Source organism: Peromyscus maniculatus, chromosome 12, assembly GCF_049852395.1.
Source record: "Peromyscus maniculatus bairdii isolate BWxNUB_F1_BW_parent chromosome 12, HU_Pman_BW_mat_3.1, whole genome shotgun sequence".
Taxonomy (NCBI): Eukaryota; Metazoa; Chordata; class Mammalia; order Rodentia; family Cricetidae; genus Peromyscus; species Peromyscus maniculatus.
The window spans coordinates 80,090,393-80,109,066 of record NC_134863.1 but is presented as its reverse complement, the minus strand read 5'-3'; the positions used below and the strand labels follow the sequence as shown (position 1 = coordinate 80,109,066).

Here is an 18,674-nt window from a genome sequence, read left to right as displayed (position 1 = left end):
CATCGGTAGCAAACTTCTGCCTTCCGGGGTTCTCCCATTGTGCTGTAAGCCTGTATTTAAGACCTCCTCCCTCCTTCAATAAACGGCATTCCGCATTTAAAATTAAATATATATATATGTATATATATATACATATATATATAATTGAATGAATACTTCGAATGTAATCTATGAATACCACAAATGTGATTAATACCATGAGTGTAATTTAAAAAATAAATAAATAAATAAATAAATAAAAGATCACTGACTCTGACTGTGACTTTGGGGTGTTTGTGTCTTTTCGGTGAGTCTGCAGTTCTTCTGTGTTGTGTCTGAGTAGATGTCAATCTCACCAACGCTGGCAGTTCTTCTGACTTCAAAGGCCCAGGGTGACAACCGCCACTGATGCATAAAATAAGACGTGGGAGACACACCAGCGAGCTTTGCAATCAGGAGAACACCTACCTACGTGTTCAGAATGCCTGGGGGTGGGAAGAGCCAGGACAACCAGACTTCTCAGCAGACTTGAACTTTTTTGTTAGTTTGGTTTCTATAGTTTGAGATAATTACTATATATACCAGGCTACCCTTGAACTGAAGATCTTCCTGCTTCAACTTCCCAAGGGCTGAGATTCCAGGTCTGTGTCACCATGCCCAGCTTTAGAAACTTATAAAAACAGTACTAGTTCTGTCTCTGCCCCTGTCTCTCCTTAAATCAGCATTTTAAAATATTACTAAGTGTTGTTTTATTTGTTTACTTAATGTATATGAGTGTTTTCCTTGTATGTACGTATGTGCACCACATGTGCATGTGGAGGGCCCCAAACAGCTTGACCACACAGCTGCCATGACAGGCTTAGGGGCCCAGACACAGCTTCTGTGACAGGCATACTGGCAGGCACCACCCGGATCCAGGAGAAGCCATGAGCTGACCCATCGTGAGGTGTGGGGTTGTGGGGGGCTGATTCTAAGGGGAAATACCTGACATTCCAAACATTCCCTATACCCCTAGACAAATGTCAGCCAATCAGGGTCCTGAACCCTGGAAATCCCCCTCACCCCAACCTTTACTATAATAAAAAACCCCACCCTGCTCTCACCACTGAATCAGACAGAGAGATCAAGCTCCAAGCTTGAAATAAAGGCTCTTTGCTTTTACAGATGGGATTTGGCTTCTGTGATGGTCTTTTCGTGGGGTCCCCTCGATCTGGGCATAATAGTGTCCTTGATGCCCACAGAGGCCAGAGGATCCTCTGGTACTGTAGTTACAGACAGTTATGAGTCTCCATGTGGGTGCTGGGAATTGAACCCAGGTCCTCTGGAAGAGCAGCCAGTGCTTTTAATTGCTAAGCTATTTCTCCAAACCCAGTTCTTACAATTTTTTTTAAAGCACACCATAGAATGAATATTAGCCATGTCTCTTGGAGTAACTAAAGCTGATTCTCCCAAGGCCAGCAAAACCCACTTAAGATGACAGGACACCCATGTGTAAGGCCTCCAGACACCTGCCCCCACCACAGGTGACTCATCTTCTGGTGGAGGGAGCTGGTCTATGCCACACTGCTTCCTGCTGTGCTGCGTTCAGTCCCCTGAGTCCTTGTAAATGTGCTAACACCTAACAGCATTTTTTTTTTTCTTTTTGGTTCTAAAGGAGCAGGGACCTCCTAACCTATCTGCTGCTTTCTAAGAGGAGCAGAATTTGGTAGGAGCTGAGGTAGAGCTCAGAGCTCTGGGCAGCTACCCCAACACATCTGCCGAGAGGGGCAGGAGCCTGGAAAGGCAGAGTTAGGACTAGGCTCAGATGCAGCAGCCATGACTTCCTGCAAATCTCTTACCAAGTAGGGAGTCATGCTGGGCACCCCCTTTCTCCTAAACAGTACACCCAGAGCATCCTTGACCTGCAAAGAGTTGTGTCCAAATGAACCCACAGTGAGTTGAAAAGTCATCAGGTTGGAAATACAGATGTCGCTTTTTTACATGAATTTTTAAAAAAAAAAAATAGATTGTAATACATTTAGCACACCTAAGCTACAAACACGTCATAGCTTCTCCTTGCAATCAAATAACCAGTTGGGGGCTAGTGAGATGGATCAATTGTATTTGCTCTCTGGCCTGATAACCTGAGTTCGATCCCCGGTAACCATAGTTTGGAAGGAGGCAGTTGACGCCTGCAAATTGTCTTCACACGCGTGTCCTGGCATGTCCCCTCCCTACTCACTCTAATGATGTTCTCAAAGGGCCAGCTTGGAGCTTTGACTGGCAGTCCTGCTAAGTGTTGCGAGAAAGGATCGCATTGCACGTGGTTAGCTCGGGGAAACTTACAGATTCAAAACTCATCGCTGGGTTCAATGCCCAGCACCATACACAGATTTCAAAGTCTAGTCTTTCCCCCCAGTTCACTTTTACATCTCAGCAGTGGTCGGACAGAGGTGGAAGGGCCAGCGATCTGCCCTGACAGGAGCAGTTTGTGACTGGCTTTGCTCACAACCGCGGCTGCAAGGCAATATTAAAATTCAGATAGACATCTTGCCTGCTTGGATTGTGTCCTACGTCTCTGTACTGACAATGCACTGTGCCATCGCCAGCACCCAGGCCCCTGCCAATAGCACCCTGACCTTGGCCCTGGATACATCACTGCTTGTCAGTCATGTGCATCATTGGCCAGAATTACATTAGACTGTTTATTGGACTACTATCGAGCCATGACTCGGCTCAACTTCACAAACAACATGTCCGTGTCTTTCCAGCAGCCCGTGTGGTGTGGAAGGGACATTATCCTCACTTCACAACCGAGCAGTGGAGCTTCTGGAGGTGTCCAAGATCACACACAGCAACCCACAGCAGAAAGTGACCTATCTCGAGCTGCTTAGATCCAAGGCTGCCTGAGACCACATTCCCTGGAGGAGAGAAGAAGGGGAAGGGGGAGTGTGTGGCACGTTCGGCAAAAAGAGATGCTAGGGAGGCCTGGGGGTAAACTAACTCACCAAAGCCCAACCAGAAAACCAGTCTGCAGCACTTGCCAGTTTCCCTGTGCCAATGCTCTCATGGTGTGGACTTTTCAGAACGCAGAGCCGGGAAGGGACACACAGACCACTCACTCTGTATGCTGGCATTAGGTGCAGCTGTGAGTGAAGCAAGCACCCCAGCAGGGCAGGGTGGGGCAGGGCAGGGCAGGGCAGGGCAGGGCAGGGCAGGGGTGGGAAACAGAGGCCTCTCTGCGGGAGGGAGGGATGCAGGAGAAAAGAGGCAGAAAGCCATAGAGAAAAAGCTCATTTCCCGCCTTCCACAATGCCATGACTCTGGCTACTCAGGACCGGATCACACAGCAACTCCGAGCCTCATCTGTTCTTCACCCTTCCTCCCTGGGGCAACCACAGTGGGGCTTGACCTACCCTGCACCTCCCTGTGTAAACATTGCCCTGGTTTGTCCCCTCCAAACTCACGCTGTACAGTCTCCAATGGGAAGTATCGAGAGGGTGGAAACCTAACCAGCTATGGTGTTGAGAGATGGGACCTTTAGGTGATTGGGATCAGAAAAGGTTAACCAGGTGGGTTAGGGATGGGGGCACATCCATGTTCTCTGTCTCCAGGCCATGGTAATTATCTCTCTCCAGGGGCTGACAGTTTGAACAACTGCTTTTGAAAGGAGTGTTTGCTTTCATCATGGAAGGTGGGAACTGCGGGTAGAGAAAAAGAGGACAAATCTAATGACCTCTAAGGGCACAGTCATGTTTTTCAGCATCAGCTGCAGGAGGCCCATGAAGAACACAGAGATCTTGAAGTGATGCTTTTGATCTGTTGTTGGCAGAGGTAGGGGTTGTTGGGATATGGCAGGGGGCTATGGGAAGGGGCTCACAAAGAGATGTTCAGCTGCTCTTCAATGTTTAGGCTTGTTTGTGGCTATTTACGATTGTATATTTGTGAGTGTGTAAGACAGTGTGTGTGTGTGTGTGTGTGTGTGTGTGTGTGTGCATATACAAGTGCATGTATATATGTGACTGGGTATGTATGTATAATAGGGTATAAAGCTGTGGCAAGGTGTGTGTGATAAGGTGTAGGAGAGTCTCTTGAGCATACTCTGAGTGTGTGGGTGTGTGCATGATCACTGATGTACAAGTGCGTGTGGATGTGAGTATATTTGCAGATACAGTACCAAGGGACAGTTCTATTGTATTCCTGCTGTCTCTGGGAGATTGTTGGAGAAAAACCTGAGGTCTGGGGACCGCTTCCCCAACATGCAGTAGAGCAGCGGGTTCCCCTGGGGCCCCACCTCCAGCACCAGACTACCAGTGTCTTAGAGCCGACAGAGAACAAAATGCAAAAAGCAGAACAGTTGAGTTGGGGTGGCTGAGAAGAAGTTGTCAAAACTGTGATTCCTAACACAGGGTCACATACTATTGCTACAATTGCCTTTCACGGAGTTATTCAAGCAAGCCTGCCAGAAAGACGAACGTTGAGACTCCTAGCTGTTAATTTGTGTGTGTGTGTGTGTGTGTGTGTGTGTGTGTGTGTGTGTGTGTGTGTACATGGGTGTACGTGAAGAGTGTGAAACTAGAAAGGGGGCCATAGGGTGGGGAAGATTTTAAGGACGTGAAGAAAAATTAGTAATAGAATTCCTGTGACATGAAGGTGGAAAGGGGGGGACCGTGGGGGGTGGAGAGGTGGAGGGGGACGAGGGACGGAGAGGGAAGAAATGGGTAAGACCAATTGAAAATATGCATGAAAATGCCATTATTTTGTATGCTGATTTAAAAGAAACTGAGAAGAGAATGTCTCCTGCGGCGGATGCCCCTCAGTGTGTTGCGGGCGCAGCCCGGGTACCTGGGAATGAGAGCTGCTCCTTGAGGGATCACTGAGAGCTCGCAGTGGGTCGATGACAAAGCCCGTGTGCATTAGGGACGGCAAAAGTCAACGGAGAAAGCACAGGAACCAGGGTGGAGGAGATCGCTCCAGCACACCCTGGTCCGCAAGATGGGGGGCAGCCAGTTCAAAGACATTGGAGGTGGTGGCTCTGATGGAACCCTTGCCACTGAGCCCAGGGGAAGTCAAGCCTCACAACACAACTGCCTTTGAAAAGCAGAATCTGTTCCTCACTTTGAGGGACACCGCTTGCCTTCCTTCCCCTCTGTGGATAGTTTCAGCATCATAACAATCGAGTTTTACACACAGAGAAAGATTTTTATATCCGTAGATTTGGACGTCTGAGCACACACATGCGTCTTTCTCTCTGACATTCCTATTAAGGGATTTGGGGCATGGATGAACACCATGGGCCGAGGACTTAAGTCAGGAGTGTCCATGAAGCAAGGGGCCAATCCCAAGCACACTGTCCCCCCTCAGAAGTTACTTACTAGGTTGGCATTTAAAGGAGACCAGGAGGTATTTACTGCTTCCTGGACAAAGGTCAGGTCCAAAGACGCGGCTATTGACCAGGAGGTGGCAGGCCCGCTGGTTCTGGCATTCATCCAGCACCTTCTGGAAGGAGGGCAGAAAAGCACAGGCTTGTAAACGATACACAGCGTCTGCTGGGACCCAAACCTGGCTTGTCCTGGGCTCCGAGGGCACGAGGCTCCCCTGTGCACGAGGCTCCCCTGTCTGGCCTGAGCTGTGTCTACGATGGAAGTACACGTGGGTGGTGGGCAGCTCCCTGTAACTTTTAGAAGAAAGAACCTAGTCCAGAGAGCCAGGGCCATGGGAGAGCTGGCCTCAACCAGCCCCAGTGGGTACTCTGACTAATCTTAAAAAGTTCAGTCCCTCAGAGGATCTAGAGCACACGAGTGATATCGAGTCACCTCATTGTTCAGCTGGAGGGCACTTCCAGCTTTAAAATCGAGAGAGCCATGATGGCCAAGAATCATGGCCACATCTCCTTACCTTTAGAAATGGACCCACACAGGCCCCAGGGACTTGGGAAAGACTTCAAACACCCAAACTTTTTCTACCAAATAAAATATTTAAAGCTTAGCCGGGCATTGGTAGCGCACACCTTTAATCCCAGCACTCGGGAGGCAGAGCCAGGTGGATCGCTGTGAGTTCGAGGCCAGCCTGGGCTACCAAGTGAGCTCCAGGAAAGGCGCAAAGCTACACAGAGAAACCCTGTCTCGAAAAACCAAAAAAAAAAAAAAAAAAAAAAAAAAAAAATTTAAAGCTGATGCCCACCCTGGACAAACTCAAGGGCATGGGCCCATGACTTTGCTACTGAGTGATTTCTTTAATGGAATACTTCTCTCTGTGTGTGTCTCTCTGTATCTGTCTGTCTGTCTGTCTGTCTGTCTCTCTCTGTCTCTCTCTCTCTCTCTCTGTCTCTCTCTCTCTCTCTCTCTCTCTCTCTCTCTCTCTCTCTCTCTCTCTCTCTCTCTCTCTCTCTCGGCTTGTGGAACATCCTATGCTGCATCATGGAAAGATCCAGACTTCTTACTGCTCCTCTGGGCTATGGCTCCCAGAGAAAACTCTGCACAGAATGAATTCAGGTCCTGGCCTTGATTCTGATGAAAGAGACACCAAGTCCAGGAGAGGAAAAGTTCCCGAGAATCTACTCATACTTTAGGACTGATTGCCTTGCAGATTTTTGAGCTTTTTCCTGAGTTACCAAGTTCTTCGAACAGCTCAAGGACCACGCATTCCCATGAAGGATACTGGTCCTGCCATGTCACCCACCCTGCCACCTCAGGGCAGGAGGAGATGTGGATCTGTCAATCAGAAAGATTTCCCAGGGGAACCCTTTAGGCCCCTGGGAAGCACAGCTCTGAGATGATGGCACACGCTGGTATGGCTAATGGTCTTGGTAAATCACACTGCCTTCAGGTGTTACTGTAAGGCTCCTCCACTGTGACCTCAGGGCAGGCTCAATCCCTGTTACCAACTGCAAAATGCAGAGAGACACTATGGTGGTTACCCTGGCAGATGCTAACCTGTTCCTACCTTAAACACCACTGCCCCTTGGGACACAGGCTGACCCAGCTGCCAGGGTGGTGTGAAGTCCCAGGGGAAGGGAACTCCTGTTGGCGGAGTAAAAGGGCCATGCACAGCGATGTTTCTGGCAAGCTAACCCTCTGAGTAGCATCAGAACTGCGTCCATGGATGTTGACATGCCAGCCTCAATGGAACTTCCTCTTCCCTCAGGGCGCCAGGCTCAGCAAGCAGAACCCAGTGCCAGCAGTTCATACTCTCACCACGTAGACAGTCCGTCCCCTGGGTGCCAGCCAGCACTCTTTCTACACAGCTTGGAGGGCAGCGGAGAGCCTGGGCACCTGGGTTGGGTGAGGGCAGAGTCAGGTGGCCAGCAGGAGTATGGCTTTTAGAGGGGAGGCTCCAAAAGGAGAAACTGAGGCAGGGTAGGGGCACTTAAAGACACTATACTTGACTTCCAAAGAAAAGTGTTATCATCACTCATCCCAGTGCGGAAACCATGTCAAGGGGAGTCAGCCAGACACATTCTTTTGTGCTGTTTGCTAATTACATAACTATCCACATGCTATGGTTTTTGGACTAAAAGCAAAGTAGTATGAAGAATCTTTGCTTCATCTAATATTTTTGCTTCTCTGTGGGTATTTTAAAAAACATACAGAAGTCTCCTTAGACCTTCTGATGAATTTACCTTCCTACATATTCTATGCCGACCATAATCAAGCTGACCTCTAACTTGCCACATGCTGTAAAGAACTTGAGAGGCATTATAAATCATCATCATAATAAAGACCAGGCCAGCAATTTAGTAATCTTGGCCAGGGAGCTGAGATGACAGATTATGAATTGCTTGGATAAAGTAGACCATAGTGGCACAGGCCTGTAATCCAAGCTACTTCATATCGACAGCAAGATGGAAGGTTCACGGCTACCTGGGCTACAGAGCCAGTTCAAAGTTAGCCTGGGAAACTTAGCAAGACACTGTCTCAAAGACGAAAAATGAAGAAGAGCTGAGGCTCTAGCTTGCCCAGTGGTATAGTGATTGCTCAGCATGCAGGAGGTCCTGGGTTCCGTCAATCCCCAGGAAGGGAAAAGATGCATGTATACCTGACAGCCGTGGTCCAAAACCACCAGAGAACGATTCCACCTCTATATGTACCAATTTTCCCCAAGTGTGTCCAAGGAGGAAGAGAAGAAGGAAGAGGGGGAGGAGAGGAAGAAGGAAAGAGAAGAGGAGAGGAAGAGGAAGAGGAAAAGTAGAAGAGGAAGAAGATGAAGAGAATGAGGAGGAGGAAGAGGAGGGAAGGAGGAAGAAGATGTGCTTTTCAGAAGAAAAAATATCAACCAAGACCACTCAAAATAGCTCTACATGAGAATGACATGGTTGTCTACAGGTAGGGAAGCAAGCCACGAGAAACAGAAGACAGCTATTGCTGCTATTGCTGTGTCCTTTGGGCCATTCTCTAAGAAGTTCATCATGACCGCCAATGGCAGCATCAGCGTCACCGGGGTTCCCGCTGGGGCATTTATCAGTGATGTGGGCCTGGAGATTGAAGTCCAGTGTGGCTGCTTTGCTTCCCTACAGTAAAGAGTGTGCCTGTGACTAACTTCATCCTGAAAGAATGCTAAGGGGACACTGCATCCCACAGGGGTTCCATTTGTACTGCATGGCAAAGGCCTTTGAGAAGCGAGTCATAGCTCACCTATAAAAATTAGTGACTGGGGTTTTCATGAATTTTTGCTTTGAGTGAATCATAGAATCACACATATATGAACATAGAAAGAGAGAGAGGGGGAAAGAGAGAGAGGAGAGAGGAAAAAAAACCATTTCATGATTTTAGCACATCCACGAAACGCAATACCTGCAAAGTGGTGGATGCCACGCAGGTCAGGTTGTCTTCCCTCTGGGGGGCGGGCTCCTGGGAACCACACATTTGGTAATCTTGCCCGTAAAATGCCGATTGGACACTTATTGTAGAATGCCGTGGGCACTGGAGGTTCAAATAGTCCCCGTCACAGGCATAGGCGGTGTGGTTTTGCAGGAGTTTGGTTAAATAACCTGAAAAATATTCAGCTGGGTTACAGGGGCCCAGGAAGCTCCCTCCCCGTTCCTGCATAGATTTCATAGCAAGGGGGTGCTGGTTTCTCTGAGGCAGGAGCAGCTGGGTTAAGAAGGCGTGGGGTGCAGCTTCTCCAGCCGATCTGAGGTAGGTAACCAGTGAGGTCAAGGCAGGGCGCTGTGAGGCCAGATGCTGGATCTCTTGTGTGGACCAGGTACCTTGATCTGTGATGGCCTGGTGCGAGGCTTGGAGGGCTCCATCCCTTCAGGCAGTGCACTAAGGGATTGGCCATGGGCCCAGGGAATCTGGAAGAGCTTCTAGACAGCGGGAAACTATGCTGAGTGGGTGTCCCTGGGCATGTGGACACCCGTTCCGAGGGAGAATAGACTTTTCTGGTCTCCAGGCCTTCCTGGAGTGAGGGGTGCCATTCAACTTCAGGAAACCACTCCTGGGCCTGCCTCACCCCAGGAAAGCTGGGGAGGGCTGCCTGCGTGGGTTAGGGTTTGCCAGGAAGAAGTTGGGGGAGGGGGATCTTCGTTGCGGATTGAAGAGTACATCTCCAGATCCTATCGTGCCTCAGAGTGCTACTTCATTTGAAAACAGTAGTGCGGGAATAATTAGCGAAAGGAGGGCATACTGAACTCAGAGACCCCTTAATGCCATGGGATTAGTGTCCCCATCAGGAAAAAGAAAGATAGAATTCTGACAGAAGACTGGAGTGACAGAGGAGCAAGGATGGCAGCCCACCAGCAGAAACTGAGGGGAGCGGGAGGGCCCTTAGAGGGCGTGTGGCTCCGCTGAGGCCTTGATTCCAGAGCTCTGGGACCACAGGAGCAGGGATTCTGACGTGCACAGCCACCCACTTTGGAAGCTGTTCCAGCAGCCACGGGAACAAGAAGAGGCTCCGCATCCCAGTCTCCCCGGTGACTTCTCACGCAGTTGGAGGAGCCAGGCTGGGCCTGGGCTCTGAGGAGTTCTGAGGACCCATAGCCTGGCATGTCTGGAGCACGGGCCGGTTCTCAGAAATGAGGAAGTGAGTTCTGGCCAGAGCGTAGATTTCTCTTCCTCCTTCTCACACCTCATAAGGTCAACAGCAAGGCTACCGGGAGCAGAGCCAGGGACTTTCTGCTGAGGTGTGTGTGGGATGCGCGGGGCAGACTCTGACGGGGAGGCGTCGGGAAGGAAGGGCAGTTCCAGAAGTGTCTGATCCCCACACGGACGACCCACGCCTATGTGAGTCCTGCTCTGGTTTGAAAATCTCTCAGGAGTGTGATTCCTGACTGAGGTGCCTGGGCTTCCTGGAAGCTCACAGGCAGAGGTGAGGCAGTTTGGCCTAGAGTCATTCCATTCCTAGTGTTCTGAGGAAGGCTAAGAATGCCCACTTACCCCCGCCCCTCGCTTTCTCTCTCTCCTCTTCCTTGTCCTCTTCTCTCTCTCCTCTCCTCTTTCTCTCTCTCGTCTTCTTTCTCCCCGACTGGATACAGTGGGAACATCTGTGTCACACTCCGGCTGCCACCCCTCCCCCGCCACAATGGACTCTCCCTTCAAACCATGAGCCCGAATAAACACTTCCTCCTTGAGTTGCTCCTCCTTGGGTCATTGTCCACAGCAATGAGGAAAGTCACAGACTGTCACAGGAGCATGTGTGCATCTGGTCTCTGTGAGTGCATGTGTGTGCTCGTGCACAAGTGTGAGTGCATGCACCTGTGCTCACTCACATGTGCATGGAAGCCAGAAAACAACCTCTGATGTGCCCTCTGGGGTGCTGTCCACCTTTGTCACTGAGAAGAGGTCCCTCATTGGCCCAGAGCTTTCCAACTTAGATGGCAGCCGACCTGCCTGTCTTCACCTCTCAGATGCTGGAATTACAAGGGGCTCTGTCTGCCATGCCTGCTCAGCATGTTTTCATGTGTTCTGAGAATCAAGCACACACTTTACAGACTGTCTTCGTCAGGGTTTCTCTTGCTGGGAAGAGACACCATGACCACGTCAACTCTCACAAAGGAAAGCATTTAATTGGGTGGCTTACAGTTTCAGAGGTTTAGTTCATTATCATCATGGGACAACATGGTGTCATGCAGGCAGACATGGTGTGCTGGAGAAGGAGCTGAGAGTCCTACATCTTGCCTTGAAAGCAACAGGAAGTGGTCTGTCTCACTGGGAGACATATATGCTTGAACATATATGAGACCTCAAAGCCCGCCTCCACAGTGACGCACTTCCTCCAACAAGGCCACACCTACCCCAACCAAGCCACACCTCCTAATAATGCCACTCCCGTTGTGCCTATGGGGGCCGATTCCATTCAAACCACCACACTGGCTGAGGTATCCTGGCAGCCCCTCTGCTGTTTTGAGACACTAAGTTTGTGACAATTTGGTTTCTACCGGTAACTGTTGGAATGACCTGGTGCACCTGAGGGGCACAGAGTTACAGATTTAAGGACTATTTTTAAGGAAAGATTTTAAAACTAATTATGTTTGGATTAAAGCCAGGAGAAGCCTATGCATGTATGTATTTGCATAGATCAATATATATCAAATGAGTTCTAGATCATGTGCAAATTATATTTCTTCCTGTGAGTTGTGGTCAACACATGTGAAAGTGAATATGGACAAGAGACTGCTTGAAATGAGCGCTCGTGGGTCCCAGTGTAAATACAGCAGAGGAAATGAGCAGGGCAGAGGAATACAATCCAGACACATTGAGATCACGCCAAGAAGGTCATAAGCAATCACAACTGTGAGCCAGAAAGTCCTTTGAGGACAGAGCAGTGAAATGCCCCAGAGGGGATAAGGAGACGGCTCAGTGTGTAAAGGTGCTTGCCACCAAGTCTGACAACCTGAGTTCGATCCCTGGGACCCACGCGGTAGAGGAGAAAACCAGTTCCACAGCTTGTCCTCTGACCTCCACAACAAATGCCATAGCAAGAATGCACCCACACCGGTACACACACACACACACACACACACACACACACTCTGAAGAAATGTAAGAAGAGTAGACAGAGGACTATCCCAGAGCAGCCATAGAAGAGGAACTAAAGGTGGAGAAGCTTCTGTACTATAAATGGGGGTCCCCTCTGGATCAAGGGCACCTCAAAAGAAAGAGGAGGGGGGCAGCCCATTGCCAAGGTGTCCCTGAGTGTATCCACTTCTCTGGGGTGGGGGTGAACCCACTCTCTCCAGTGTGCTGTGCACTCACCACTCAGCTTCCCTACCCCATGCTTTCTGGGCTGGTTCAAAAGTCAACATCTTTCAAGAGGTATCAACCATTGCCGGCTTTGGCTACGAATTCTCTCTGGACCAGATTGGATGGTCAAAGTCAACATGCTTTATGTCCTCATTGTCTCAGGCAGGAACTTTAGAGTCTAACCCTGTTTACCCTCTTGGGATAAAAAACTGAAGCGAACTGTTTGGTTTTGGTTCTTGAGACAAGGCCTCACGTAGCCCAGGCTGGCCTCCACCTTGCCCTTTAGTTGAGGCTGATGTTGACTTCCTGATCCGAGTGCTGAGGTCACAGGGGGACACCGCCACACCCTGTTCATTTTTACTATTTTCTGTGGTGACAGGGTCTCTTACACTGTATCCCAGCAGCCTGCCCCATCATTCACCATGTTGCCCAGGCTAGCCTCGAACTCATGCCAATCTTGCTGCCTCAGCTACCCAAACTTTGGGTTTGCAGGTATGAGAGTCACAATGTCCAGCATAAGTAAAGGTGTGGATTCTTCTGAAAAACCTGTCTTTGAAGTCCAGGGTCGCCTGAGACGCTGTGTTGGCTAAACTGGTGGGCGCGGGCTAATGGTGCAGTGGGTACGGGCCTTCCCGTCAGCTCAGGTGTCTGGGCACATCTTGTGATTACTGCCCAGCTCTTCTTCCCTGGCAAATGGCCACACTAAATTATCCAGCAGCTTCCCCAGGCAGAATCTTCCTCAAAAGAGCACTTAAAAGGCTGGGCCTGGAGATCTCAGAGAAGACTAGATAAAGGGTTTTTATGTTCTCTGTTTATAAGTAAAGAGGAGGAGCTTGTGGAAGAATGAATGGGTCCCTAAGGAGCAGTGGGAGCTGGGAGTTCCCTGCCGTCTATGGAAGGACCCAGCGAAAGGGATGGCGAGAAGGCCCATCAGGTAAAGATGCCCGCCCCCAGTGCCTAACGACCTGCTAGTTCCACGCCCAGAACGCACATGGTGAAGAGAACCAACCCTTGCCAGTTGTCCTCTGGTGCCCACGTAAGTGCCACAGCACTTGTGTGCCCCTCACATGCAAGGAAATAAATGTAATAAAACATTTTAAGTAAAGATTTGAAGAAGCCAGGTCTTCATTACTGAGAGTCATTCTCGAGAGCACCCTCATCACACTGACAGTGAGTTTCTATTCGCTTGCATAGAAACCGTGCAGTGACTGGAGACCAGAATCCTAAAAATGCCTGATTTCTAGAGACACACGAGCATCCCACGAGAGTAACAGGTGTTACGTAGGGCAGGAGGGAGGTTTCACAGGAAAAGCCGGGGGCATTGTGGGCAAATCTTTGCAGAACTTCCCCGAGCCAGGTCTGCCACAGACAGTGAGACTCCTGCTCAGAGCAGACACACAAACCCACCAGCCGCATGAGGCATCTAAGGACTCAGACAAAATACACTGTTCTTGTGGGTGTGTGCACATTCATGCGTGTGCACATGGATGTGTGTATTACATTAAGTATATCACTCATGAGTGTGTGTGTGCGCGCGCGCACACACAAACATAGGTGTGAGCATGAGTTAAATGCGTCATTCTTGTGCTAGTGCATTAAACACATCATTCTTCAGTGATCATTCACTTGCACTCCATAAAGTACAATCAGTGCCAAGATCTACATCTAACTGGCACAGTTGCAGAGTCCCATAAAGCTTCGGAACCCTCGTGAGCAGGCCAGTGAAGGTGGGAGGGGAGCAAGGGATTAAGTCAAATCCAAGGTTCAAACGCTGTTTGACTGATGCTGTAGTAGTCAGGGTTTCCACTGCCGTGAAGAGACACCATGACCACGGCAACTCTTATAAAGGAAAGCATTTCATTGGGGTGGCAGCTTATAGTTTCAGAGGTTCAGTCCATTGTCATCATGGCGGGGAGCATGGTGACATGCAGGCAGACATGGTGCTGGCTACATCTTGATCAGAAGGCAACAGGAATTGGACTGTTTCACTGGGCAGTATCTTGAACATATGAGACCTCAAAGCCCGCCCCCACAGTGACGCACTTCCTCCAACAAGGCCACACCTCCTAACAGTGCTACACCCTCTGGGGGCCATTTTCGTTCAAACCACCACAGATGCTCACCTCTCAAGACTGGTGCCCCGGGATTTGCTGTGAGAATCAAATGATGTAACAGGCATACACATCCTTTATTTATCACAAACTGCTGAACAACTCTGAGGTGTTACTGTTAGCGTGCACCCTGAAGAACACTAATTAAGATAGTGTTCGCATTGGTGGGATGCAGAACAGCCTCTCTCCGTGCATTTCTGGTTATCCTGCAGGTCTCTGGACAGCTCAGAGACAAGCAGCCAGGCCAGAGGCTGCTCCCATGGTTCAGAGCGGCTACTGCTGAGCTCCACAGGGTCAGATGCCCTCCCTCCATCCTTCCTCTTTTCCCCTTCCCCCTTCTCACTCACAGCCTTTAAGTAACGTCCAAATGTTCCTAATTGTTATAGTTTCGTTTCTGTTGCTGTGGTAAATAATAATAATAATGATGATAAAATAAAATAAATTTTAAAAAAGAAGAAAAACTGACAAAAAAAAGCAGCTTTTGGGAGAAAGGATTTATTTTAACCTGCAGTTCCAGGTTCCGGTCCATCGCTGCAGAGGATGGACTTGACAGGCAGCAGTAACAGGAAGCTTCGGGTCACGTGACACCCCCAGTCTGAGTGAAGCATGCTTAAGCACTCAGAGGCTTCTCTGCACTCTCTGTAGTCCAGGGCCTAAAACTAGAGAACGGCACCCCCACCCTCAGCCTAAACCTTCCCACATCAGTTAACACCATCAAGACCCACACATGCTCACAGGTGAACCTGGCCAGACAATCCCTCGCTGAGACTCTCTTCCCAGGTGTACCGGATAGTTTTACGTCAACTTGACACAAACTAGAGTCATCTGAAAGGAGGGACCCTCAACTGAGAAAATGCCTCCATAAGATCCTGCCGTAGGGCATTTCTCCATCAGTGATTGATGAGGGAGGGCCCAACCTATTGTGAGTGATGCCATCCCTGGGCTGGTGGTTCTGGGATCTATATAAGAAAGCAGACTGAGCAAGCCAGTAAGCAGTATTTCCCAGCCTCGGCATCAGCTCCGGCCTCCAGGTTCCAGCCCTGCTTGAGTTCCTGTCCTGACTTCCTTTAGTAATGACTATGATGTGGAAGTGTAGGCCAAATAAACCCTTTCCTCCCCAGCTTGCTTTTGGTCCTGGTGTTTCATCACAGCTATAGAAACCCTAATGAGGACACCAGGTGATTCTAGACTGTGTCGGTCAACAATCAAGGCCCGACGGGCTATCGATTCCTTCCCTCTTTCTCTTTTGAAACCAGAGACTCTCCAAGTTTTCCAAGGGCTACGGCTGCCCGAGTCACTCTGTATGCAAATCCATCAGCCATTGGCCCCACATCCAGGTGCTGAGGTCCCCACACCACCAGAGGACAATTTCACAACCATTCTGGAAAGAGAATGGAATTCAATTGTTCTGTCCTGGCCTTCCTCTCATCTCTTTAAAAAAACAATTGAAGTGGCACCCTCCTCCGCTGAATGCTTCTGATAAGAGACCGCACCCTTCCATTCCCACACTCCAGAGGTGTCTCTGCATGATTGAAGTCCATTTCCAGGATAAGAGGTAGTTTTTCTTTGTATTTGTTGGGTGTGTTTAGAGCCCCGAGTTGGCGCTCTCATCGGTGTTGGGAGGGCCTCCTCTGCAGGCAAAGAGCCCACCATGAGGCCCTACATGCCAAGAGCAGCAAGACCAAGAAAGTGAACTTGGCGGGGGTGGGGGTGGGGGAGGTGGGGGGGGGTGGCGGCTAAGAACACCCTGGAGGTAGAGTTGCTTGCTCGGCATACTCAGAGCCCTGGGTTCAAGCCCCAGCCTCACCGAAACCAAACAAAAACAGTGATGTCAGGGCCCCGTGTGGTTAAGTAGAGTACTTGCCTGGCATGCTTGAAGCCGTGAGGAAACCATCTCTGAGCACTTTAGAAGGAGGCCTAAGGTAAAGAAAACTAGATCCATCACGTGTCTCTTAGCTACCAGAGGGGGAAGTCACAGGAAGCCAGGGGTGGCCATGGTAGCGCCTACTGTTCTTGAGTTCAGACCCTTGTCCCCAAGCTCATCAGATGGAGAGGAGACCTGAAGCTTAGGTCGGAGGTGCTTTGGGCATGGGAGGAAGCCCACCTTTGTTCTAGTGGCTTCTAGAGGTTGGGGACTGCCGGAGAACTGGCCAGTGGACGTTCTGGGCGATGGGAAGAGGAGGGCAAAGCGATGTTTGCCACTTGGAAAGCTGGTCCTTGAACCCTGCCTCTGTGGGACGCCTCTGTTCTTGCTCTCCCTCTGGCTATCCTACATGGACAATGTGCAGCCTGGGACCCCAAAAGATGGGGCTGTCCTAAAAGGGAAGGAGCCTCATTCCTAAGTGATTACATGGAGTAATCCTTCCTTGATATTCCAATCTCACAGAACAACGGCCAGAGCAGGAACTATCCTTCTGTTCTGTTCTGCCGCCAAGAGTGGGCAGTTCTTGGTTTTAGCCGCTAGCTTACTCTGCATTAATAATCTGGAATCCTTATAGCTGTTGCTTACATTAAGTAAAAAGCTGATGAGACTTTGAAAAGTAACAAAACAGTGTTTTGTTTTGTGATGATGTTCCTGATCCCGTTCCACCAGCTCTCCAAACCTCACTGGGGAAACCATTTCTCTGAATTACGAACTTGCAACAGGGCACTGGAAAGATGGCTCAGTGGTTAAAAGGCACTTGCTGCTCTTTAGAGGACCTGAGCTTGCTTCCCAGCACCCACATTGGTCAGCTCATAACCCTCTGTAACTACCTCATCTGGCCTCTTCAGATACCCACATGCAGGTAGCATACACACAGAGAGACCACCACATATAGAGATATGAAAAATAAAAACAACTTGCAGCTGGGCAATGTGGCTCACGCCTGTAGCCCCTGCATGCAGGAGAGGGGCTCTGAGAGCTGGAGGCAAGTCAGGTATCCACAGTGAGTCCCAGGCCATCCAGGGCCACCCACAAGATCCCATCTGAAAACCAAACCAAAAAGAACAGACAACAGCACCAAAGATCTTGCTGCTGGGAAGCCTCAAGTGAGGTAAGTTAAATTACAAAGGATGGAGAAGAGACTGCGGTGTTTTGGGCTAGCCTCCAGCCACCATATCCACTATGTCTCTGACCTAACCACCATATGAGCAAAGTTGGAGAACTGGAGCCTCTGATGGAATGCTAATGAACAGACTGATGAGTGTGGAGAGGGGTGGGGACGGAGGGCGGCCTAGGGTGATACTCTGGAGAGCCCCAGCCCTGAATAAAAGGTGCCAGAGGAGGGAGCAGTGAGGCTGCTAGCCCCGAGGAGAGAACACAAGCTCTAGAAACTTCCCCAGTCAGCTCTTATTAAAAGGCTGTTTGAGCCAGGCGGTGGTGGCACACGCCTTTAATCCCAGCACTTGGGAGGCAGAGCCAGGTGGATCTCTGTGAGTTTGAGGCCAGCCTGGGCTACCAAGTGAGTTCCAGGAAAGGCGCGAAGCGATACAGAGAAACCCTGTCTCAAAAAGCAAACAAACAAACAAACAAACAAACAAAGCTATTCGTCACTGCTGCCGCGACTCGCCCTCCTCTGTAGAACGGGAGGCTTGTGCGTCCATCACAGTTGTGTGCAGGTGGTAGAGAGCTGGGGAGAGAGAGCATCCTATACAGTGACTGAGGATGCCCGTCTCATTCCCTGGGGAAAACATGGGGGGCTATGGTTTGCATGGGGTTTGTGTGTGTCCCCCACGGGTTCAAGTGGAAATTTAATTATTATCTGGAGGGATTAAGGGTTAGACAATCAGACCACAGAGTTCGGCGGCTGGTAACCAAGCTTGGGTAACGTCATTAGAATAGCGCCCCCACAATCCAACACTGGAGGCTACCTAAGAAGAGACTGAGACCAGCGGGTACCCCGCACATGTGATGCCCCGTGACGCCTCAAGGTTCCTCCAGAGGAGATCAGCACCAGGTGCTGGCCTTTGACCTTGAACAAGAACTACGAGCCATCGAAAACATCTTTTTGTGTAAGGTCATCCAGCCTGAGGTATTTTGGTTGCAGCATTGAAAAATGAGCTAGTAAGATAAAGACAGAAAAACAGAAAGAGGTGCCACCCAGGGTTTGTTGAAAAGAGGGGGAGAGCAACCAGCACCCCAAGTGTACTGCTTTCAGGCTTAGTATGAACTCAGGACTACAGCGTCTTGGGGAAGAGTAGGTGAGGAGAGGCTCAACTTCATGAGGGAATGATGTCGTGGGTCATTTGCCTCCAGTTTTAGGATGCTGAGAAGGCAGGCGCATACACACACACACACTCACACATGTGTACACACAGAGTGAGAAACAGAGACAGAGACACACAGACATACAGAGAGAGAGAGAGAGAGAGAGAGAGAGAGAGAGAGAGAGAGAGAGAGAGAGAGAGAGAGAGAGAGAGGACAGATGATCTTTTCAAGGGC

The 18,674-nt window shown here is 49.8% G+C and overlaps 1 protein-coding gene across 7 annotated transcripts in view; it reads right to left on the bottom strand.

Moving 5' to 3' along the window:
• Eva1c (eva-1 homolog C) overlaps positions 1 to 18,674 on the bottom strand; it is a 72,619-nt gene that overhangs the window by 32,116 nt on the left and 21,829 nt on the right. For 5 of the 7 annotated variants that reach the window (XM_006983540.3, XM_076549173.1, XM_042259524.2 and 2 more), the window contains exons 2-3: positions 8,751 to 8,947; positions 5,334 to 5,457 (exon numbers count right to left, since the gene is read on the bottom strand). The exons of 1 other annotated variant lie outside the window; for it this stretch is intronic. In XM_006983540.3, coding sequence (XP_006983602.1) covers positions 5,334 to 5,457; positions 8,751 to 8,947 — 321 coding nt within the window. The remainder of the gene's footprint in view (positions 1 to 5,333; positions 5,458 to 8,750; positions 8,948 to 18,674) is intronic. One more of the 7 variants, XM_016002075.3, reaches the window with a different exon arrangement.